The sequence below is a fragment of the Myotis daubentonii genome, chromosome 7 (assembly GCF_963259705.1).
Source record: "Myotis daubentonii chromosome 7, mMyoDau2.1, whole genome shotgun sequence".
Taxonomy (NCBI): domain Eukaryota; kingdom Metazoa; phylum Chordata; class Mammalia; order Chiroptera; family Vespertilionidae; genus Myotis; species Myotis daubentonii.
In genome coordinates, this window is record NC_081846.1 from 43,102,089 (window position 1) to 43,128,011 (window position 25,923).

Here is a 25,923-nt window from a genome sequence, read left to right on the forward strand (position 1 = left end):
CAGGTTGCAGGTCTGATTCCCAATCAGGGCACATACCTACGTTGCCAATTCAATCCAGGTCGGGGTGCATATGGAAGGAAACCAATGGATGTTTCTGTCTCTCCCTTCCTCTTTCTCTAAAAATCAATAAAAAGTGAGGATTAAACATACACATATATAGACCTGTTATAAATAAAAATTGTGCAAAGATTAAGTATATATACATAAGCCTGTCATAAAAATTGTGCAAAACCAGGTAATTGGGATTTTTTATTTTAAAAACAACACACATTACAAAAATTAGTTCGTGGAAGCTATAATAAATAGCACTGTAGTCCAAAGAGAGAACCCAAAGTTTAGGGGGGATTTAGACTAAGGAGACTATAATGTACGCCTTATATGGTATAAATTTATAATCTTCAAAAAAATAAGTATAGTGTTCCTTAAAGGCCAAACAGATGCCACACTGCCTGCGTTTGAATTCCAACTCTACCACTTACAACTCTATGACCGTGTGCAAGGTATTACCCTTTCTCTCTCCATTTCCTCTTTTTTGATTTGGGGATAACAACCTTTGCAGTGTTTTTGTAAGGATTAAATGAGTTAAAAATGCATGGTACCTAAAAATACAAAAGTAATATTATTATAGAAATTATTTTTACATCTGACTCTTTATAGCATCCCTGGCTTTATGTAAAGTATTAGAAAAATTGAAAAGGTCACAACATATAATCCTTATTGCTTATATATAAACTCTTGTTGATACTTCTGTGAACACTATCCTCCCTTCCCCACAAAAGGAATAAAAAAGCATTATTAAAATATTATCTCAAAGTTTCAAAAAAAGTTTTAAATTTATCAATATAAATTATAGTTGCTCTGATTAAATTTTTTTTAAATTTAAGCTTATTTTTATTCCTTTTTGAGTTTATTGGGGTGACACTGGGTAACAAAATTATACAGGTTTCAGGTGCACAATTCTACAACACATCATCTGTACACTATATTGTGTGTTCACCACCCCAAGTCAACTAAGCTTAGACATGAAGAATGTTCTTAAATGGTAATCTGTTCAAGGCTTTCATCACCTTGTAATCATTCACATTTTCCAAGAGTATACTCATTAGGAACATTTTTCCTATGAACAGGTTTACCATGTAGCTAGCAAAATAATCTTGGGTGTAGAAACACAAGCTACTTGCCTGAGAAAAGACACTGTTTACTTCATGTATGAAGCTCAGAAAGTGACTCTCAGAAAGATCAAGTAAATATAGCAGCCATATAGTTGTTCAAAGTTTATTTTTATGTGCATACAAGTTTCAAGAAAACAAAACTTTCAAGATACAGAGTATAACATATCAAATGGAGTCATTCAGAATTATTTCAATTTGTACATAAACAACAGTATAAAGTACATGTACAAGATACATTATATAATTTGTTTTGAGGTTTCAAAAGCAGTGTGTTGGTTTTAAAATTTTGATACCATTCACATTATCATTCAAGTAACAGATTTCAAAAGTTAAATTTTTTAATAACAACTAAATTAACACATAACTCTAAGACAATCTAATAGATGAGCTGCCTTTAGCACGATCTTCAAAATAGTGCTGTTCAATTCTTCTACAAAAAGCAAGAAGATTGCTATAGTTTTTCACCTTCTCAGAAAGTTCATCATTGGTCAATTGTGTGGTAAGAATGGTGTACAGATGGCCAAATACCAGTGCATCTAGTTCAGTAGGCCTAAAACAAAAGTAGAAATGAGAGTAACATAGTGTTTAACTTGTATGGTAGGGTATATACTATTTTTAAAAACATTTTATTCATCTATTTAAAAGAAAAAATCATAGAAAGAAATTCTACCCAACTTGATAGAATTTATTGTTTTAACTTAGAGTTTGTTATAAGATATGAAAAAATAATTTTAAACTATGATTTGCTAGTGTGTGGCTTGCTTTTTTGAATTAGTAGTATTATTTAAATGTGTTAAAATAATATTGGTATGTTTGATCATATTCGTTTTATTTATTAGTTTGTTCACTAGATAAATACAGCATGTTGCCAATGTGCCAGAACCGTGCCAGATGCTAGAGATAAAAACAAGAAAGATATTCTAAAACATAGACACAAATTACCACAACAGAATTTAGTAAATGTGATAATAGATGCATAGACAAAATGTTGGCAAAGCACAGAGAATTTCACTGTGGTGCCGGGACAACAAAATGATACCTGATTACCCAGTCATATACTAACAATATATCATTTTAATTTGACCATTTTTAAAGTGACTTAACTTTAAAAATGAAGTTGGCTTCAACAAAAATTTTTCCAAGGGGCTTTCCCTATAAAAAAATGAAATTTATCTACCTCACAACTAATGGCCTATAAGTGGGGCATCACCAATCTATATTACATTAAGATAACCATGATAATTATGAACTATTGGTAATTACTGCGATTAGTCTTACAGTGATACAAGTTTTTGAGAAAACATGTGTTAGTCCACCTAAATGTGAAAAAGTGTTACAGTCATCTGGTTTGGCAGAATAGATTGGGGGGGTCTATCAAATCTAAGTTTGAATCCTAAAGCTGCCACTTAGATTGGGGGGGGGGGGGGTCTATCAAATCTAAGTTTGAATCCTAAAGCTGCCACTTACTTACTAGCTATGTGGCCTTAATCACTATTGATGAATGAGCTCATGCAGTTCCATGGCTTTAAATGCCTCTTTATACCGCTAATTCCCAAATATTTATCTCCAGTTCTAGTCTTTCCCCTAAATTCCAGAATCATATATTCAATGATCAATAAAAAGGTGATACCACACTAAAACTATAACACCCCTCCCCCTCGATTATACTTCAAGCTATTTAAAGGTAACACTGCACATATCTTGATATCCCCAGTTCTTAGTAAAATATCTGAGGAACTGAATCTGTATTTGGTGAAAGAATGAAATAAAAAGAAAGCATCTTGCCTAAGTTATGTAAAATACTTAATTTTTCAAAGTCTCTTTCTCTCTTTTGACACATTCATGAAGTTTTCATCAAAGTCAGATACACAGTTGATGGCCATGTTTAAGCCGGAAGACAATAGGATGGTTTCAAAAAAATCACAAGTGTCCTTGGACTTAATAGAAATATAATTCTATCAGTATAAATGGACTATCAAGGGGGGAGGGCAGGAAGAGATTAACCAAAGAACTTATATGAGCACTAGAGGCCCGGTGCACGGATTCATGTACCAGTGGGGTACCTTGGCCTGGCCTGCGCCCTCTCGCAATCCAGGAACCCTTCAGGGATGCCAGAGAGTCGGTTTTGGCCTGATCCCCGCAGGCCAGGCTGAGGGACCCCACAGGTGCAGGAATCCATGCACCGGGCCTCTAGTATGCATATAAGATCTTTGGTTAGTCTCTTCCCGCCCCCTCCCTTCCCTCTGAGATTCATCACTCTGATCCATGTTTCCATGCCTGTGGTTTCTGCTCCTGTGTTGAGCGTCTGCCCCCTGGTGGTCAGTGCATGTCATAGCTACCGGCTGTTCGCTTAGGCTTTTATATATGTACACTAGAGGCCCGGTGCACAAAAATTTGTGCACTTGGGGGGGGGGGGTCCCTCAGCCCAGCCTGTGCCCTCTTGCAGTCTGGGACCCCTTGGGGGATGTCCACCTGCTGGCTTAGGCCCGCTCCCCAAGGGATTGGGCCTAAATTGGCAGTCAGACATCCCTCTGGTAGCCTGGGAGTCCTCGGGGGATGTCCACTTGGCAGCGGGGAGCAGGCCTAAGCTGCAGTCGTACATCCCTAGCGCTACTGAGGAGGCAGGAGAGGCTCCTGCCACCACCGCTGTGCTGGCAGCCATCAGCCTGGCTTGTGGCTGAGCAGAGCTCCCTCTGTGGGAGCACACTGTCCACCAGGGGGCAGCTCCTGCATTGAGCATCTGACCTCTGGTGGTCAGTGTGTGTCATAGTGACCAGTCATTCCCAGTCATTCTGCTGTTAGGGTCAATTTGCATATTATCCTTTTATTATATAGGATAGAGGCTTGGTGCATGGGTGGGGGCCAGCTGGTTTGCCCTGAAGGGTGTCCCAGATCAGGGTGGGAGTCCCTCTGGGGTGCCTGGTCAGCCTGAGTAAGGGGCTGAGGGCCGTTTTCAGGCTGGCCACACCCCCTTCAGAGTGGGGGTCCCTATTGGGGTGCCTGGCCAGCCTAGGTGAGGGGCTGATGGCTGTTTACAGGCTGGCCAAGCCCCCCAGCAAGGACCCTCGCCCCATGGGGGTGTGGCCAGCCTGGGTAAGGGGCTGAGGGCCATTTTCAGGCTGCCCACAGCCCCTTCAGGGTGGGGATGGGGGTCCCGCTGGGGTGCCTGGCCAACCTGGGTGAGGGGCTGATGGCTGTTTTCAGGCTGGCCATGCCCCCCGGAGACCCAAGCTTCCATCCTCTCCTTTTTTTTTTTTTTTTTTTTTTTTTGGTGAGCTGGAAGCAGGTATTTGGGACTTATTTATCTTCTATAATTGAAACTTTGTATCCTTGAGCGGAGCCCAGGGCAGGTCGGGGCAAGCAGGGAGCTTGGCTTCCTCCGTCACCGGGGGCAACCCAAGCCTCCTGCTCACTCCAGCTCCGTGGCCGCCGCCATCTTAGTTGAGTTAATTTGCATTCTCACTCCTGATTGGCTGGTGGGCATGGCTTGTGGGTGTAGTGGAGTGATGGTTAATTTGCATCTTTCTCTTTTATTAGTGTAGATAGATAACCCATAGACACAGACAATAGTACAGAAGGCCTTGGGGTGGGGGTGAGGGTCAATGAGTGGAATAAAGGGGACAGCTGTAATACTTTCAACAAAAAAGATAAATTTTAAAAATATATACCCCCAAAAAAAGAACAAATAAAAAACAGATACCTGGAAAGAACCAAGGCTGTAGAACAAGCATGTCAAACTTGCAAGCCTCGTTTAAATAAACCGTAGAAGGTGGATAAATGTAGAGCCTTGGCACTTTGTGAGAACTAAAACATCAACACTTCCATATCCCTAAACATATTTCTTAAAAGATTTATCTTATCTTACCAATGCAAAATTTATCTTTCTAATCCTTTTTTTATGGTGAACTACCCTTTGCTTCTTATACTAGAGCCTTAAAAAGTTGAATACATTCCCTGATGAAATTTCCAGTAGTGTAGATAGCATCCACTAAATGCTCTGAATGAGTTGGAAGTATACATGTATGTTTAACCTACTGTGGTCTAGAAATGCCTCTGAATTGTACAAAATGTTCTTAGCTGCAAATATACATCCACATAACTCAAAAGGTGCTGAATTACATATGGATAACAAGCACACAAAAACTGATCTGAAGTTCCATAAAAATAGTAGTTTTGTGGCCAGTTACTCTAGAACAAGCATGTCAAACTCAAAGGCTAACATGGGCCAAATAAACAAGGTTTAAGTTTATGTGAGCCGCAAAAAACCAAAAGCTTCAATTTTTATAGAAACATAGGTTTATTTCAAAAAGTACAGTACAAAAAAAAAAGAACAAGAGCAATGATAAAATTAATGTTTTCTTCCTGACACTTGGCATCTCTTCTCTGCTACTATCTTTCCTACTTCAGGGGAAATCTTGTTCAGTGATTACTTTTAAAACTGAACCAAGGTGAATGTCAGTAATTCTGGATCTGATCTGACAGGAGATTTATTTCCTTTCATAATTGTGAATTACTGCTCACACCGTTATATTGGCTGGGCCGCAAAAATATTCATTGTGGGTTGCATGCGGCCCACAGGCCACAAGTTTGACATGCTTGCTCTAGAACAGCGGTTTTCAACCTGTGAGTCACAACCCCTTTGGCAGTCGAACAACCATTTCACAGGGGTCGCCTAAGACCATCCTGCATATCAGATATTTACATTACGATTCATAACAGCAGCAACATTACAGTTATGAAGTAGCAACGAAAACACTTTTATGGTTGGGTCACAACATGAGGAACTGTATTTAAAGGGCCAGAAAGTTGAGAACCACTGCTCTAGTACATCTAGGGAAGTAGAATAAATACACCAAGTCAAACAAAACACACATACACACAAACTTTAATGCGTATTTGTTGCCATCCTTACGAATTTCAGCAATTACTTATATTTATTGACTCTGATATAAGTAAATTACCAATTCCCTCAATTCTTTCTTCTTAAAAGTATGCTTATAGTAGTGATTAACATAACTGTACACTATTACTAAAACTCATAGAACTATGTACATAAAAGTGTCAATTTTACTATATGTAAATTATACCACAATAAACTTAACTTTAAAAATGCAACAAACTCAGAAAAATGTTTGCAACTCATATGCAAGACAAGCACAAAAAATACACTTTACCCAATATTTCTACTGAATTATTTAATCAAGCCAAAATCCTTAAGTACTTCCAATTTAATTACCTCTCCTGTATCATATGGATAAGAAACATAACATTTGCACCCTTCTGTTTACTAAGTAGTTGGTGGACTGTAATTTGGATATAGATAACAATTCTCCTACTATGACTTTTAACATCTTTCATATATATTATTGCATTTATTTTTATACACTTTTTATTAGAAAAATATTCCAGGGTGACAAATATATTTTTAAAGTCCTAAGCAATTTGTTGCCTTCTTATTATTCTTTCCGCATTTCTGTTGGTTAGCTACTATTTTTTCATGTGAGTATTAAAATAAAAACAGCACTGTAAATGTGAATATTTTCCTAACCTTCCCCATTTAAATTGTTTGCACTAATCTTTTTTTGCTTTACTTATTATCTATACTAATAAAAGGGTAATATGCTAATTAGACTGATGTCTTCCAGATGACCTTTCTGCTAAAACTGGGCCCAGGCGAAGCCGCCCACAGTCTTGGGTGCCTGCAGCTGTGGCTGGCCTGGGAGAAGCCACCTGCGGTCCCGGGTGCCTGCAGCTGGCCAGAGGGAGGGAAGCCCAGGTCCCGGGTACCTGTGGCCAGCCGGAGAAGGGAAGCCTGGGTCTGGGTGCAGGGGCCAAGGCAGAGGCAGTTAGGGGGAATCAGGCTGGCAAGGGAGCAGTTAGGGGCGATCAGACTGGCAGGGGAGCAGTTAGGGGCGATCAGGCAGGCAGGCAGAGGTGGTTAGGGGTGATCATGCAGGCAGGCAGAGGGGTTAGGGGCGATCAAGCAGGCAGGCAGGCAAGCGGTTAGGAGCCAGCAGTTCCAGATTGCGAGATGGATGTCTGATTGCCGGTTTAGGCCTGATCCTGCAGTGATCGTGCCTAAACCGGCAGTCGGACATCCCTTGAGGGGTCCCAGATTGGAGAGGGTGCAGGCCGGGGTGAGGGACCCCCCGCCCCTGCACAAATTTCATGCACTGGGCCTCTAGTGATTTCATACTTTTCTTTCTGTCACAGTCAGTCTGGTTTCAAAAAGATGAATTTTGTCTGAGTGTTCCTTAATCTTTCTTTCCAATTACACTACTAACTTGTCATGTCTTCAGACCACTAGAAATAATCTACATATCCTTTCTTTAAATACTGGCCACTAATCTTTAGGAGAGTCATTCAAGTTTGTAAATCAAGCCCCTTGCCATCAACCTTTTCTATATTTTGTGTGTGAATATTTTTGAGCTATTTTCCCTTCATTTTCTTAACTGGTGATTTCTTAATTGAACAAACCTCAATAAAATCTTATTCCTTCCTGAAACTTTTCATCTTAAGATTCCCAAGTATAATTCTTGCACCATTTCTTCAATATACCTTCCCATCTGTATATGAAAGTATATTTTCAAATTTTACCATTTACTTAATGGTTACTAGCAATATTTTTTCTTCTTAAAATCTAACTCCTTTTCCAATTCCTCATTCACCTTAACCTAGTTTAACTAACATTTATTGAGCTGCTTCTAGCTAACAGGCTTTGTTTGGAAAACACAGCCCTGCAAGAAGGTCATAAATACTTTGGAATACTATAATTCTTTCTTGATTAAAATATTTCTTGATCTAAAATATTTTTTTCTACTATTTCTTCTCCTTTATTAAAAAGGTCACATATAAATATCACTTTAAGTTTTCAGTTTTCATTCCAAGTCTACACTTGAAGGGAACTAATGACCATGTAGTCTTTGTTTAGGTATCTTAACAGATCACACATCAGCAAGATAGCGTAGTACCAATTTTGGTTTTGTTGCATTTCAGAAATATGACTTAAGATAGTTAAAAGCTACCAACACTATATATTTGAAGGAATAAAAGCCACATATTTTAGCATCATTCATTTTCTTCTGCCTTTCCACCACTTAAGCTTCCTTGTCTTCTTTTCCCCATTACTATTCTTGCTGCAAATCTCCCTCAACTACCCTTTTTCCCTCTCTCATTAAGTTAAGCTATTGGGCTTCTTTCATGAGCTCTCTCAACAACCCCAGTAGGAAAGCAAGGAGAAAATTTTATTCTAATTTAAGAGGGTAAGGAGAGGACACATAGGAGAGTCAAGAATAGAATTCAGGGCCTCTAACTTGGAATCCAGTATTATACATCTTGACTTAAGCCAGTCCTCTTTTCACTACTCTTATAAAGTAAATATGCCTGCAATAGATAAAGGAATGAGAAAAGTTTTGGCACAACAAAACGCAAATACAAGTTACCTTTTCCTAAATGTAACTTTCTTTCATGTTAATATTAATTAAACAGTTGGGTGAAATTAAAATTAAAAACCAAACCTATTCTTTAATCATAACTGTTAAGGAAAAATGTTTATCTAGGTCTCATATAAGGTAAAATTATTTCAAATACCTATACTTAATATCAATTAAACTGTTCCTTGATAGGAAACCTCTTTGGTTTTGCAACTGTTCTAGATTTTTAATTTTTCATTACAAGTTTAAATATAATTGTACCCTTATGAAAAAAAATATTTTTTTAAATATGTTTTATTGATTTTAGAGAGAGAGGAAGGGAGAGGGAGAGTGAAAAAGAGAAACATCAATGTGTGAGAGAAACATCGATTGGTTGCCTCCCGTACACACCATGACCCGGGACCGAATCCCACACTGGCCAGGGCAGAATAGAAAGTTTTAATATTTTCACTAAGTCACATGCCAAATGTTACCTGGTTACTAAATCTTTGACAATGAGTTTAAATGAAAAGAAAAATAAGTTCGATCTATCCTCCCAAGAAGACAGCATGTATAACAAAACTAAATCCTAACACACAAGATGCACTTTAAACAGTAAAATGCACCCCTTCTGAGCTTCTCAACTCCTAGGGCTTTTGAACTCTTATGACCTTCCTTCAGAGATATTAATATCTCTAACCAAAAGATGTTTGATAAGGCCATAGAAAATGAGTGCCTATAAGACATAATAAATAAGAGCAAATAAAGGTTTATAAAAAATTATCAATCTAGCCCCGGCTGGTGTTCTCAGAGGTTAGAGCACTAGCTTTGATCCATGGCCCATTGGGGAATGTGCAGGAGGCAACCAATCAATGTGTCCCTCTTGCATCAATGTTTCTCTTCTCTTCCCCAATCTCCTTCCATTCTTTCTAAAAATCAATGAAAAAATATCCTCAGGTGAGGATTAAAAAAAATTATCAATCTAAAAAGCAAGAAAATTTTATTAAAAAGCCAAGAAAAGGTTAGAATTTCTAAGCAAACCATTGAGATTAAACTGCTAATTTAATTCCATCTTAAACTGGATCACAGGATAGCTGATCCTGGTACACTAAAAGTATAACTTAAAAAAAATCATTTTTTGCCTACATTAGATATTTTTCTCCAAATTACCAAAAAAGAAAAAATCTGTCTTAATGAAACATGAATTAAACTATATACATAAATATTTAATCTATATCCTTCACATTCTCTCTACGCTTTACAAATATTTTCACTACTTTAAAAGATAAGTTCATAATCGTGCTTGTCTACCCAACAGTATTTTTTATTGCTTAGCTTTTATTCACTTTTCTAGTCTTAGAGCATCACCCTACATAGACAAGTGTGTTCACTTCACTTCATACGTTAATAGTACTTTGCAAGCTTAGAATTCTGTTAATTAAGATGTCGTATTTCGCCTTGGCCAGGTGGTTCAATTGGTTGAAGCATTGTCCCATACACCAAAACGGTTGCTGGTTCGATTCCCAGTCAGGATACATACCTAGGTTTTGGGCGGGTATGGGAGACAACTAATGGATGTTTCTATCTCACATTGATGTTTCTCTCTTTTTCTCCCCCTTCCTTTCTCTAAAATCAATAAAAACATAACCTTGGGTGAGGATTTAAAAAAAAAAAGGTCATTATTTCCATACACAGCACCTTGAACTACCTCTAGTAGAACCTCTATCATATCATACACTAATGACTGGTTTACATATTTGCCCTTTAGAGAAATTCTCAGTCTCCCAGAGCCTAACACTTTGCCTGACACCTATGAGGTGCTAAGTAAATGTTTAATAAAAGCAAAAATAAACTTAAATACAACTAAATTTTTTCACAAATATTTCTTGATAAAACAATTCCTCTATGATTAAATAAGTTTGTAACCTAACAATATAGAAAAGAAACTAACTTTAAAAAAATAAAGTTTCTTACTGCTTATTGAAGAAATATGGCTGTGTTCCCAGTCTTTGAGAAAGAGCTTGACAGCACTGGTCAACATCTTCCAAGACCTAATATAGGCAATAGACCCCAAAGAAAAGTATTTAAATTAGCAAAACAATAAAATGTGTCTAAAACTATTTATAATACAGTTTATAACAAAAATATAAATTTAGGTAATCTTTTATAATATATTTAAATCTGCCAATAGGTCACATATAAAATATAAATAATATTTCCTATAGAAGACATACAAAGAAAATTTGAGAGCTAATTTCCTTTAAATGCAAGTACACTTAAGTTACTTATAAGGATTACTATCAAGTAAGTTTTTACCTTAAAACTTTACTCCATACGAAAACTGTTTTGCTGAATCCAATGATTTTACAAATATTAAAAAACCTGCTTCATAAAAATGACACTGCTGACCTACGATTGAGCAAAAGCATTTCAATTGTTTTTCCACTAGTAGAGATGGATTTTACTTACTCCATCCCTATTCGCTTACTCAAGATCCCTTACGGCCAATAGCACACACACATAAGTGAGTTGTCAGGCTAAGACTAGGGGTAGCCTTATAAAAGAGACATTAATTAGTCTAATGATATTTAAACTCATGACCTTGATAAGATTTGTATTTTTTAATCTTGCTACTTCAGTACATTTAAGACCAAAATCTTTAAAAATATATATTAAGCACTGTATTTAACAGGGTGTTTTTTAAGCCCTGGTATTGTAGATCAATATTTATTGGCATAAAAGATGCCCACAATATGTTGTTAAATGGGAAAAACATCAGGTTATAGAGTGGGCAGGTATAATATGATCCCATTTAAGGAAAATATTATTAAGAAACATCTAGAATAATGTTCTCCAAATAGTTAACAGTGGCTATTTCTAAGTGGTAGTATTTCAGGCCATTTTTATTTCCTTTTTTAGCTTTTCTGTATTATATAATTTGTTTTACAATCAGCATGTGATTTTTATAAAATTACTTCATGTCAAAGAAAATAAGAGCAAATGTTTTGTTAGTTTTTTATTATGTTGGGATTTTTTAAGAACTATCAATACAAAAAAATGAATTTAATACTTTAAAGGTTTATCTTAAATGCATTAAGGGTTTGTGAACTTCAGTCTGAACTGACCTGGTCCAGAGTCTTCTTACCCCATCCAATAGCTTTCATCTTACGTTTGACCTCCCACTGTTTCTGATAGGCCAAAATACGATTCAGAGGCCAAGGGTAAGGAGATCCATATCTAGCATGTGTGATCTAAAGCAAGAAGATTTTGTTAAAAACATGATTCTTCCTAAAAACAAAGCCTCTTTTTCACAAATAGAATTCTAAGGGAAACAGACTGTCAGAGAACACAAATAGAGTAACCTGAAAAAAAATACAGAGCTTGCAATCTAAAAAATTAAATTTTAAAACATTCCTTTTAAAAATATATAAACTTTTATGTACTTCGCAACCAGTTATATCAAACAATGACACATAGCTTCCCTAAAATGTATGTGCAAGCAAAATTAAAGTAAGTGAAAAACTAAAGCACTAATGGTATAAACCACAATGTTTCATTTATGAGCAGGGACTTACAATTCTGAACAAAAGTATTTTCTCATTAAATTTTAATTAAGATTAATGCTGCAGAACCACTCACCTCCCCTACTGTAGCTTCATCACACCACTGGAGATACAACTAGGAACAAAAGAAACAGTCACAAAAACTTTAGAATATCAAAGAGAAAAATGGTTAAAAGGAAAGTTATTTCTTGCCATGGTAATTTTTTATAAGCCAACTTTATAAAAGTCACATATGTGAGGGGCTTTTATCTTCACTAATGTTGCTATATATAAGTATTAAATTTAATGGTGGTACTTAATAAAAAGATTTTTTATTCATATAGTAACATCTCCAAATACCATTCAAGTATTTTACAGATATTATTTAAGTACACTTAACAAGGCCAAATAAAATGATAAGTGAGCAAGAATCATTGCTTTTTATAAACAGAAAATTAGAAGTGAAAATGTCAGGCAATTTGTTCAAAGATAATGATCAAATAATTTGGGTAAGCATCCTAGTCCTTGAATTGCTTGACTATTTTCCTATTTCTCAATAACTTTAGATAACCCATAAGAAAAGACTATCTTTTATGAAAGAAATAGCTTATTTTTAAGGCCTATTATTTTCTATTATACCTCTGCAGTCAACAGCATATTGTTGACTAATTCCATGTAGGCTTTCATTTCTGCTTTTTGGACTTCATCCAACCCATCACTAAGAGAATGGCCCTAAAGGGAATTTAAAAAAATTTAAGAGCATCATATTAAATATACAAAAACTTTCAGTTATGTTACTATCAAGTAATATAACATCAATCCTTTTACTGCAAATGTCCAATGGATTAATTTCCAAAATGTTTCCGAAAAAAAATTAATATCAAAAAATTATTTTATACTCTTGCTACAACATATTAATAAGTCGTATTTGTCATTATAAAATGATTCTTTCAATGGATAAAATTACGTTATCAACTATTTCACAAAAGAAGAAAACAACAATGGTCTATAAACATTGTTACTTTAAGAGACTAATCTTATTAATAATAAAATAAATGCCAAAAGATTGCCATGTGTTACTTATAAAATGGTCAAAGATAAATAAAGGTATAGGGAAATAGATACTAATTTTTAAAATCTACACTATAGTAATGAGTGAATGCATAAAATGATATAACCTTTAGTTCAATCTGGCAATCTGTTTTAAGATTTTAAATTGCATACCCTAATATCACAATATCACTCTTAGGAATTTAACCTAAGGAAATAATCTGACAAGTGTACAAATGTGTATGTACAAGAATATTTCTCGTAGCACTCAATAATAGCGAAGAATTGGCAACTTGCAACGTAAGTGTCCATCAGTAAAGACAAAAAATTATTATATATCCATATAATAAAACACTAGACAATTTAAAAGGGTAATTTATATATATATAGGTATACACATATGTAAATTTATATATATAGTCATTACTATGGAAAAATTTCCAAGCATACTGATGATTTTAAAAAACAGGTTGCAAAATAACTAATAATAGTATGATTTATATCTTTCTATATATACAAAAAAAGTCAGGAAGGGTTTCCCCAAAATGTTAATGGAGGCTGTCCTTTAATAACTATTAAAATCTAAACTGAGTAATTCAAATGAATAAATTAATACATTCAACTTCTAAACAGATCCTATATCTCCCTTCTTAAAGGTTAACTTGCTATTTTTTAAAAACTTAACAGTTTTCATTCATGGCCAAAATTCTCATAAGCATATTACAAAATTATCTACCATTTTGTAAAAATCAAATTACCTCTTTTGCCAATGACTTTCATTATTTAAAAAACTTGCACTTTAGAAATATTTCTCCAATAGTTTATACTGGCATTTTCTAAAACCAGGTTAAAATCAATGTAAATGTTAAGATATGCTAAGAAATGCTGAATGACTTATTTGAGTGGCTGTAATCAAATGCACTTAGTATCTTTTTTATTACCTTGGCTTTAACAAATTGGACTATTGGACCAAGTTCTGATACTACTTGATTTCCTACATGAATAAAAGGTACTTTACCTGTTGAAGAAAAAAAAAGTGTGAAAACACTTTCAGCATATTAAAGTTTGTGCTACTACACATAGGAAATTAACACAAAACTGAGACATGTTTTAATAATACAGAATACCAGAAAACTATAACTTTTGAAAATTACAGTTGAATGTGTATGTTAAATTCTATACATTTTTAAATACTGATTACTTAGTAATTTTAAAAAAAAGACAAAAGAACTATTTGAATTATTCATTTACAGACTTCTCACTTATATATAACAACAGATCACAATAGTCCCTTTTCAGAGCTAACACTAACAAATCACTCTATAGTAGTAAATATTAATTATTCAAATTACATGAACCAAGCCCAGATACTGGTTCATGACCACTGATAGATTTCAAAGCAATTCAACTTGGCCTTCTCTTCAACCCATATTTTAAACTACACTTAAGAAGACTTCTTTTTGTGTCTTCTACTTTCAAGTCTCAGATATTCATTAAGGTCGATATTTTAAGTACATAATGGTGTATTAATAAATGTCTTTGAATCAGAAATATCAGGAATTAAGAGTATTAACAATCCTTGAAAGTATGTTAGTTTATGAATTATAATATAAAGTATGTTTCCAACATATACTGGAAAAAAGAACAAGTAGGATACTTATAAAAACTGGCTTTTCTAAATAAATGTCATGTTAAAAAATTATTTCATTCCTATAAGCACTAATAGTTGATGAAATTATCAGAGATGATGAAAACAAAATAATCTCCAAGTAGCAATAAAGTTTACCCCAAAAACCAGAGAATAAACCTTGTTGTCAGGCCTAGTTCAAATAGAGTTCACATTAACAGCAGGTTTCTTCATGGTCCTTTTCAATAGATTCATTGCTCTCTGGCTCAGTTAGCCTGAGGGTAATGGATGAGGTGCAAAGCACCAACAAAAGCTTCATCTGCATCCATAGGATAACACATTACAAAGGAAAGTCAGGCCTCTTGGAATACAACTCAATAGATGTATTTAGAAGACATATCCATGTTACCAACATAGAAACACTGAATTCTGCATTCTTTTCTTCTACTGTTTTATAAACCTTGCAATAAAAAAAAGTTTATTATCTGGTTAAGCATTAGGGCATATTGTTTTTTAGTACAGATCCTCTGAGATAAAATAATCTTAGAATAAAAACTATTTATTAATGAATGCCTAGACCAGTGGTTCTCAACCTTCCTAATGCCGCGACCCTTTAATACAGTTCCTCATGTTGTGGTGAACCCCAACCATAAAATTATTTTCATTGCTACTTCATAACTGTAATTTTGCTACTGTAAACAATATGTAATTATATATGTGTTTTCCGATGGTCTTAAGTGACCCCTGTGAAAGGGTCGTTCGACCCCCAAAGGGGTCGTGACCCACAGGTTGAGAACCCCTGGCCTAGACGGAAGGGTATTTCTGGGGTGTAACATTTTGAGAGCAAAGTGTATTTCTCTTTTTCAATAACCAGTTTGGAGTTCTTGGAAGAAAGAGATTTCATTTTATTTCTTTTCTTAAAAATATTTTGAGCACTACAGTTTCTGAAAAAGGGAAGCAGTGTGGGTAATCAATTAAATACTTATATATCACTAAATATAAAGGTATATATAAAAGGCTAATATGAATAAAGTATATTTAAAAAAAATAAAAGGCTAATATGCAAAGTATCCCCTTGGGAGTTCGACTGGGAGTTCGATCGCTCACTATGATGTGCGCTGACCACCAGGGGGCAGCGCGGAATGAAGGAAGGCCCCAGCCAGTGGGCGGCAGCCAGGGAAGGAAGGCCCCAGCCGGCAGTGGAAGGCCCCGATCGGCCCTGATCACCGGCCAGGCCTAGGGACCTTACCCATTCACGAATTTCATGCACCGAGCCTCTAGTCTATATATATATAAAAGCCTAAGTGACCAAACGACTGGTCGATTGGTCACTATAACATGCACTGACCACTGGAGGCAGACGCTCAACTCAGGAGCTGCCCCCTGGTGGTCAGTGCGCTGCCACAGCCAACCTCCTGTGGTCCCTCACCCTGGCGGGCCAAACCTCCCCCAGGCTGGCCAGCCCCAATTGGCCTTGATCGGGCAGCCGGCCAACCTCCCGTGGCCCTGACTGGCCCCAAACCGGATCACCAGCCAGGCCTAGGGACCCTACCCGTGTACGAATTCATGCACTGGGCCTCTAGTATATATATATATATATATATATATATATATATATATATATATATATATATATATATATATATATATATATATGGCAGTGAACGTTTCTTGTTACTTGCTTGATTTAAAGTGAAGCCAAGGTTATATCTTTATTGTATCCTTATTATAAGGCAAAAAGCACAGTGAGACAGTTATTATCTGGCACCAATCAAAGGTTATAAAAGAAAACTAAAGGCACTTTTACTCACTTTAGGCAGAATAATCATTTTTAGAACTTTTATTTCTAAAGAAAGCAACGAGATGTCGCCAAGCAAGTATGAAGATTTAGAGAATATTAGAAAAAGAAAAAACCTTGGATGTCATCATATCCAGCCATCTCATATTACAGATGTGGTCACCAGAGCTCAAAAAACAGATGTCAAATTTCCCAAAGAAACTGTTAATATGTGACAAACTCACAGAAGAATTAGACTAAATTTCCTAACACTTAGCCAAGTGCTCTTCTGACTATCCCATGATCCTCTTTGCTTTAAAAATCTTCCACAAATTAGAAAACTGTGGTACATCTACACGATGGAATTCTATGCTGCTGTAAAAAAGAAGGAATTCTTACCATTTGCAACAGCATGGATGGAACTGGAGATCATTATGCTTAGTGAAATAAGCCAGTCAATGAAAGAAAAATATGACATGATCTCACTCATTTATGGATAATTAAGACCATTATAAACTGATGAGCAAAAATAGATACAGAGGCAGAGCAACATCGAACAGACTGTGAAACTACAGTGGGAAGGCTGGGGAGGGTTGGGGGGGTGGGTAAGAAATCAACCAAAGGACTTTTATGCATGCCTATAAGCATAACCAATGAACACAAGACACTAGGGGGTATGGGAGGCCAGGGGAAGGTCAAGGGGAGAAAAAAAAAAAAGGAGACATACATAATACTCTTTGTAATACTTTAAGCAATAAAACAATTTAAAAAAAATCTTCCACAATAACCCTGGCCAGGGGACTCAGTTGGTTGGAACACAGTTTTGTACACCAAAAGATTGTGGATTCCATTCCTGGTCAGGGCACATACCTAGGTTGCGTGTTCAATCCCTAGTCAGGAGGCAACCAATTGATGTTTCTCTCTCTCTCTTTCTCCCTTACCCTCTCTCTAAAATCAAGAAAAACATACCCTTGACTGAGGATTAAAAAAAATTTTCCAGGAGACCAACCAAAGGACTTGTATGCATGCATATAAGCCAAACCAATGGACACGGACAACAGGGGGATGAGAGTATGGGAGTTATTGGGGGGATGAGGACACATTTGTAATACCTTAACCAATAAAGAAATTTAAAAAAAAAAAATTCCACAAGGTCAAATAATAAGATGAAATACATTCCCCTGATCACCCCATGATGAAAAGACTAATACTAGAGATATGATAAAATGTAAATATCTTAACAGAAAGTGCCATTTCGTCTACCTATAGAAGCCCCCTCCTATGAATGAATGTATATCTGTACGTATGTATTACTGTAGTCTCTACAATATTTATCTGTTTATCTTTCATAGTCTATAAAAATAAGGTAGATATCTATCTAGGTGATACTTAAGTATATAATACAGTCATTTTAGGAAGCAGGTAGGTATGGCTTCTCCTTATTTGCCAAAGATATCAACTTCAGTATTAGATTACTAGCCATTTGGTACTAGAGGCCCAGTGCACGAAATTCGTGCACGGGGCGGGGGAGGGTCCGTCAGCCCAGCCTGCACCTTCTCCAATCCGGGACCCCTCTGGGGATGTCCAACTGTCTCTCACAATCCAGGACCGCTGGCTCCTAACCATTCGTCTGCCTGCCTGCCTGATTGCCCCTAACTGCTCCCTTACCAGCCTGACCGCCCCTAGCTGCCCCCCTGCTGGCCACCCCTGATCACCCCTAACCGCCTCTGCTTCACCCTGCACCCAGGACCCAGGATTCCCTCCTCCAGCCGGCTGCAGGCACCCAGGACCTGTGCCAGCTTCGCCCAGGCCAGCTGCAGCCATAGGGGACCGTGGACGGGTGACCTCGCCCAGGCCGCAACTGCAGGTGCCCGAGACCACGGGGTGGGCAGCTTGTCCCTCTCCCATGCTGCAGCCACAGGCACTGGTGCCTGGGATCGATGGGCGGGTGGCTCATCCCTCTTCCGGGCTGCAGGCACAGGCACAGCTGCTGGCACCCCGGACCGCAGGGCAGGTGGCTTGTCCCTCTCCTGGGCCGCAGGCGCAGCCGCTGGTGCCTGGAACCGCGGGGTGGGCGGCTTGTCCCTCTCTCAGGCCAGGCAGCAGCCTGGCTGGTCCCCATTTCTCTCTCCCCAATGTTGAGTGTCTGAGCCGCTAGGGCATGATGGTGTGAGTGTGTGACAACCATTTGCATATTAGCTCTTTATTATATAGTATGTGTACTTACATTCTTTGTATGGCTACCTAGAGAAAAAGGATAGATAGAACCCAATATAATTCATTTCTCCAGAATTCAGTAAAATTAACAACAACAAAAAATGAGTCAGCTAATGGCCTTCAAGAATATAAAATATGGGAGAAACTAAGATGGCGGCATAGATAAACACCGGGAAATTGTCGCCTCACACAACAATTGAAGAATGCCGCAAGGGTCAGAGCAAACATCGTCCAGAACAACAGGAAGGCTGGCTGAGTGTAATTTCTACAACTAGAAGAAAACAGGGGCATGCTGAGAGCCAGAGGAGCTGCGGAGGTGAAGTGCAGAGGTACGGCGGCGGCTCGCGCGTGGAAAGGAGGTGGCGCCTGAGGACGCGGCTGTCTTTTTGAATCACAAGCTCCCGACTGCTCTGAACTCCGGTTCCAGCGGGTCTCTGGGGACCCAGGGCTCATACGGGGAGAAGCTGCACTGTCGGGCAGCAGGCGAACTTGAGGGCGGCTTTCCCTCAGAGGTGCTTGCAGCCGTTACCAGGTCACTGAGACGCGCGGCTCCGGGCGCGGAGAATCACCATAGCTGCTTTCACCACCCTTTGACTCCCTGAGACCCCGCCCCACCCAGGCTGCGGCAGAGGCTTTTGCATGTGAATGTACCTAACTACAGCCGAGTCAGGCAGACCCGGAACTTCCAAGAGAAGGCCCAAGGCCCCGCAGCGGCTTGCATTGCTTCACAGCTGAGCCTCTTCGTGGCTCCTGCTGTGTGGCCTCAGGCAGAGGCTGAATTAGCACCTCCTTAGATCCAGGAGCCACTGTACCCAGTGGTCAGAGGGGGACCATTCTCCCACTTCAGACACAGCTGATTCCCACAGCCAATTGGCCTGGAGGTCAATTCCTCCCAGTGATCCTACAACAACCAAGGCACCAAGAGTGCACCAAGAGTGTCCACCTCAGGTAACTGGGGAGGCTGAGCCACTGGGCCCTACAGGACACCTGGCACACAGGGCCACTCTATCAACACAGGGAAGCAGCCAAAATGCGGAGACAAAGAAAAAGGTCACAAATGGCAGAAACGGAGGAAAGCAAACGACTGGATATAGAGTTCAAGGCCACATTTATAAGGTTTTTCAAGAATTTTATGGAAACCGCCGATAAATTTAATGAATCCCTCAAGGAGTATAGTGAGACCATGGAGGACATGAAAAAGGACCAACTAGAAATTAAGCATACACTGACTGAAATAAAGAATAATTTACAGAGAGCCAACAGCAGACAAGAGGATCCCAAGAATCAAGTCAAAGATTTGAAATACAAAGAAACAAAAAATACCCAACCGAAAAAGAAAAAAGAAAAGAGATTCCAAAAATATGAAGATAGTGTAAGGAACCTCTGGGACAACTTCAAGCGTACCAACATCAGAATTATAGGGGTACCAGAAGGAGAGAGAGGGCAAGATATTGAAAACCTTTTTGAAGAAATAATGACAGAAAACTTCCCCTACCTGGTGAAAGAAATGGACTTACAAGTCCAGGAAGCGCAGAGAACCCCAAACAAAAGGAATCCAAAGAGGACCACACCAAGACACATCATAATTAAAATGCCAAGAGCAAAAGATAAAGAGAGAATCTTAAAAGCAGCAAGAGAAAGACAGTCAGTTACCTACAAGGGAGTACCCATATGACTGTCAGCTGATTTCTCAACAGAAACCATGCAGGCCAGAAGAGAGTGGCAAGAAATATTCAAAGAGATGAATAGCAAGAACCTGCAACCAAGATTACTTTATCCAGCAAAGCTATCATTCAGAATGGAAGGTCAGATAAAGAGCTTCACGGATAAGAAAAAGCTAAAGGAGTTCATCACCACCAAACCAGCATTATATGAAATGCTGAAAGGTATTCTTTAAGAAGAGGAAGAAGAAAAAGGAACTCTTACCATTTGCCACAGCATGGATGGAACTGGAGAGTGGATAAATACCACAGGATCTCACTCATTTGTGGAATATAATGAACAACATAAACTGATGAACAAGGACTGATCCAGAGATGGAGAGGCATTGATTGGACTGTCGGGCCTTGGAGGGAAGGTAGGGGAGGGTGGGGGCAAGGGGGAAAGATCAACCAAAGGACTTATATGCAAGCATATAGGCCTAACCAATGGACACGGACAACGGGGGGGTGAGGGGATGAGCGGGGGGCGGGGGGGGTAGAGGGTACACATATGTAATATCTTAATCAAAAAAAAAAAAGAATATAAAATATGTCTATGTTTACAAGTCTGGAAATTATTTTATGGAAATGTTTTAAAATATATATTCATAAACCTATAAACACAAGGTGGGGCAAAAGTAGGTTTCAAGTTGTGAATATGCAAAACAGTTTATATCATATATTTTTTGAAATATATTAAAATTTAATCACTCATAAAAGCTGTAATTATTCTTATATTATTATTATATTATTTTCCACATGAATATCTGTAAAGCTACTTTTGCCACACCCTCTATAGAGTATTCATATAGAATTTTAGAATTTTCAATGTGTATGGAGAAAGCATCTTCACAGCTTTTGACAATTATTACGACCCTTAAGAACATAAGATGGAAAAAAATGTTTAACACAAGTTATCATTACAATGAAGAGACGGGTAAATGTTTCCCCCCAAAAAAATGTAATACACTTATGCCCATCAGTTATATTCAACAAGATTTATTCATAAAAGAATGACTCTATGTTATTATTGCTCCAGAAAAAGCATAGTTATAATATTCCATATCAATTTTACTTAACATTTATCAGCATTATATTTTATATTAAAAATATCTGAATCATCCTTATGTATTTTTTATAAATATATTTCTTTATTGATTTCAGAGAGGAAGGGAGAGGGAAGAGAGAGAAACATCAATGATGAGAGAGAATCATTGATCGGCTGCCTCCTGCACGCCCCCTACTGGGGATCGAGCCTGCAACCCAGGCATGTGCCCTTGGCCGGAATCCAACCTGGGACCCTTCAGTCTGCAGGCTGACGCTCTATCCACTGAGCCAAGCCGGCTAGGGCATGAAGCATCCTTATTTAAAACTGTACTAATACATGACACATAAAAAAGCAATACTGATTACGAAAAATAGCAGAAAGGCTAAAATCTTAATAGAAAGTATCTTAAAACTTGTTAAAACAAAAGGAACTAAAAACCAAAAACATTCAGAAATGACATTAAGACTTGTGACAAGTTAATTTAATTATTTCACAATTTCTCTTCTTCCATATTTATAATGGGACAATATAATTTAGAGAAGTCTGTTTAATAATAAATGGGTCCATCAATATTAAAATTTGTTTTGTGAAGAGGAAAACAGTCCTGTGTAAAAATCTGGCAAAATCTAAGATTTTCTATTTTCTTAAAATCTACTATTTAAAACAATTCCTTAACTTTCCAGTAAATATTTCTGACCACAGAGCTGAAATGCATAGAGAGGCCCACCACAGTACTGTCAAGTTTGCAATTTTACTTTATAAAACCATAGGGAAATTCTTCAAAAAGTAAACAAAAAATATACGCATTTTAAAAATCTAGGTACAGCCCTAACTGGTTTGGCTCAGTGGATAGAGCGTCGGCCTGCAGACTGAAGGGTCCCAGGTTCAATTCTGGTCAAGGGCATGTACCTTGGTTGTGGGCACATCCCAGTAGGGGGTGTGCAGAAGGCAGCTGATGGATGTTTCTCTCTCATCGATGTTTCTAACTCTATCTCTCTCCCTTCCACTCTGTAATAAAAAAAATCTAGGTACAAATTGGACTAGCACCAAGTTTGTCAATGTATAATAACAGTAGAGAAGAAGACACTTACCAGATGGAGACATATATTCTGCATTTGCCCTACAAACTACTTTGATAGGCAGATTACACATTTGCAAAAAGGCCTGTAAATCAAGAGAAATACAGTAAGCCTAGGGAAAGTATATGCATATTTGAACACAACTTTTTAAAAACTTCTTTTCTAAACTTAAGTAATCACTTAGATAATAGTAACACTTTATTGGAAAAGAATATATCTATTGAAAGTGAAAGATTTGTATTCCAAACAAAAATAAAATATTTCCCTACTGAAAACCCAGTATGATGTAAACACCAGTGAGTGTATAAAGTTTAAAGCATTTACACATTTAAGACTGGAAATGTAAATTATCACATTTATTTTACTGTATTCATTTTCATAAGTCAACAGTACTGTACACTGTTTTAATTTTCTTTAATAGATGGCAAAAGTCCAATTTTTATAAGGTATTATTACTTAATTTCACTATTCTTTCTTGTCTTAGGAAAAAGCTCTCAAAATGTTATTTCTGCTATTTTAAAGTTCTCTCCAATAATACTAAATATCCTAACATGTAGTTTTTATGCTCACTAATCACTTACTAAATATATAGTTTATTTTTATTTTGTTTAAAGTAACAAAAATTTTAAATATTTAACAATAGGAAATGGGTAAATCATTTATAAATCCAAACCATGAAATATTATACAATGTTAAAAATCACACTTTTAAGTAAAGAATATGACAGGAAAAATATCCATATTATAATACTAAGTGAAAAAATATAAAATTGTATTGACAATATATACTAATTCATTTTTAAGTGTTTTTAAGACATCAGTAAACTCTCTGCCAACCTATATGCCTTCCGACAGATTCTCTCCACTGTTTTTTTGTAACACTCAAAGGTTACTCCCCTTGTTCTCTTTTCTATGACATCTAGGTTTCTTTTTCTCCACTCACTATATTTACCTATCTTCTTTCTATAAAATTGTTCAATTGGGGTAGTCATCCTATATAATAAAAGGCTAATATGCAAATTGTCCCCTCTACCAGGAGTTCGACCAGGGGGTGGGGCCGGCCCACCAACTGCCTGCAGCCCCTCCCCCCGGCCAGCCACAGCCCCTCTCCCTAACTGCCCCATCGGTCCCCCCACCCTGATAAGTGGCGGGGCAAGCCAGCCAGCCTCCCGTATCCCCTCGGCCCCCACTTTCTATTCCCCACCCCCCGGCCCTGATCGGGCAGGGCAGCCAGACCCCACCGTGCACAAATTGCACCAGGCCTCTAGTATATCACAATGGTTTTCATTACCACATACAAATTAGAAAACAAAGTTTTTATCTATTTCAAAACTGAGGAAACTGCTATAAATACAGTCAAATGTCAGTTGAGAGAAATTAATAAATAACAAGGCTAATACTTATCATATATTAAGACTATTAATAGACCAGCCTATCCTAGCCAATAAAGATTTCTCATAGGGCTGTCTATTTCAATTCCTTCCTCAGTTTTATGTTGGAAATCAGTCTTAAGATTCTTTCAAAGTAGTAAGAGTGTTCAACAGTGATTATTATCTTATACGAAGAGCTCTATTTACCTAAAAATATGTCAATTCTCTTCTTTAAGTCTGTCTTCACAAAACTCCAGTCTTCTAGAAATGCTCCTCTCTAAAAATAAACCACACATGACTCTGATCCCTCTCTACTTATACCCTCTGATTCCTTCATTGCTCTAAAATTTATGTCTACATGTCTGATGTCAAGTAAATGTAATATCTTAGAGAAGCAAAGAATAGATTTGAATTTTTGTAATTCTGTCACCCCTCCAACCTCCCTCATTTTCCTACAGCTACCATAAGATAGTGCACTACTTATACTAAGCATTCAATACTTAGTGACTGAGCCAACCAAAGCTCTCAGAGTTTATTGTGGCAGAGGTGCAATTATCTCCCTATATATATGTTCCCCCACTTTCTCTATAGTGGTAGAACCCATGAGTTATATCTTCACACGTTACTGCCTGAAATAAGAACTTTATTTCCCAGGCTCTCTCGTAACAGGGTGTAACTTATGTGGAAAGATTATTAAAACACAGTTTGCTAGGAAGAGAATTAGAGAGGATAAATTTAAACAGCTCTTTCAAGAAGACTAGTGAGAAGAAGGAAGGAGGGATTAAAAAGGTGAACTCCCTTCCATTATATATGCAACTGCACTGATGATGGAGAAAGGCTGAGCTCATTAAAACATAAATAGAAAAAAAAGTGAAAATGGGCTGAAATGACAAGAAACAGTAGAAAAACTGACATGCAAAATCCATGCGAAGGTAAAAAGGAATGGAATAAAAGCACAGGTGGAGAGAATTTTTGTCAAAAAACAGGACACTTTTTCCACTGTAATATAAGGGGTGGTCGGAAACAGTGATGAAGACTGCAGTATAATAAGAAAATTAGAGCGTGCTCACATTCCGTGATTAACAGGAGAAATCATGTGCTAAGAATGAGGAACTAAGAGAGGACTGAGGCCCTCAAAAGAAGAAAGGAATCTGAAAAAACTGCTTATATCTTCTCAAAGGTCTAAATGATATTCAGTTGTTAGTTAACAGTCATAATATATAAAAAAATAGTAAATATGGTATACTGCACTTTGCTATACTACATGAATAGTGGCAACTGTACTAATCAATGTTCCAAAAGCTGTATTTCACAAAAGTGATTAAGCAAAATTTTAATGTTCTGTAATCAAAGCCATACTTCTAGTCCTGTTAATTTTTTACCCCTTTACTATAAATACAAACTTAATTTTGTCCAATTTAACATCAATTTTGTCCAATTGATGGAATAACTCTGCTTAGCCAAAGATTAGTTTTACAATATTTACTATAATTACTCTTCATCCCTGATTCAAAATACGTTTTCTGAATTAATCTGTACTTCACAAAGAAGTCTGATGTCACAAACACAGTATTTTCATCCAAACTTTCAAAATACAAAATAAAACAATACTACGATTGTGTTCAAGAATATAAAAATTCTAAAACCAAATCAGGCTTTGATTCAAACAGTATTACCCTTTCTCTTGTAGGATGGAAGAAAATCCCAAAAACATTCCAAAATAGTATTTTCATCTTTCATTTTCGTTTTCAATCCCCTATCGGAACTCCATTTACTCCAAATAAAACAGGCATGAAACAACAACCTAAAACACATTTTACTTTCAATCTGAAATCGAAATCTGCATGTTTTTATTCTTAGCTAAATCCAAAGGAAAATGTAGTTCTAATTATAGTAAGAAAACGTAGGATAACTCACCTAAGTCCTATTC

At 37.1% G+C, this 25,923-nt stretch overlaps 1 protein-coding gene across 3 annotated transcripts in view; it reads right to left on the bottom strand.

Moving 5' to 3' along the window:
* Nucleotides 1-1,263: 1,263 nt before the first annotated feature.
* Nucleotides 1,264-25,923, bottom strand: part of MTX2 (metaxin 2) — a 67,881-nt gene continuing 43,221 nt past the window's right edge. The window contains exons 4-11 of one of the 3 annotated variants that reach the window (XM_059703999.1): nt 22,637-22,709; nt 14,118-14,194; nt 12,766-12,858; nt 12,224-12,262; nt 11,710-11,835; nt 10,559-10,635; nt 10,125-10,210; nt 1,587-1,722 (exon numbers count right to left, since the gene is read on the bottom strand). In XM_059703999.1, coding sequence (XP_059559982.1) covers nt 10,171-10,210; nt 10,559-10,635; nt 11,710-11,835; nt 12,224-12,262; nt 12,766-12,858; nt 14,118-14,194; nt 22,637-22,709 — 525 coding nt within the window. In that variant the 3' untranslated portion in view covers nt 1,587-1,722; nt 10,125-10,170. Of the gene's footprint in view, nt 1,723-10,124; nt 10,211-10,558; nt 10,636-11,709; nt 11,836-12,223; nt 12,263-12,765; nt 12,859-14,117; nt 14,195-22,636; nt 22,710-25,923 lie in introns of all 3 variants that reach the window. The other 2 variants (XM_059703998.1, XM_059704000.1) reach the window with 2 other exon arrangements.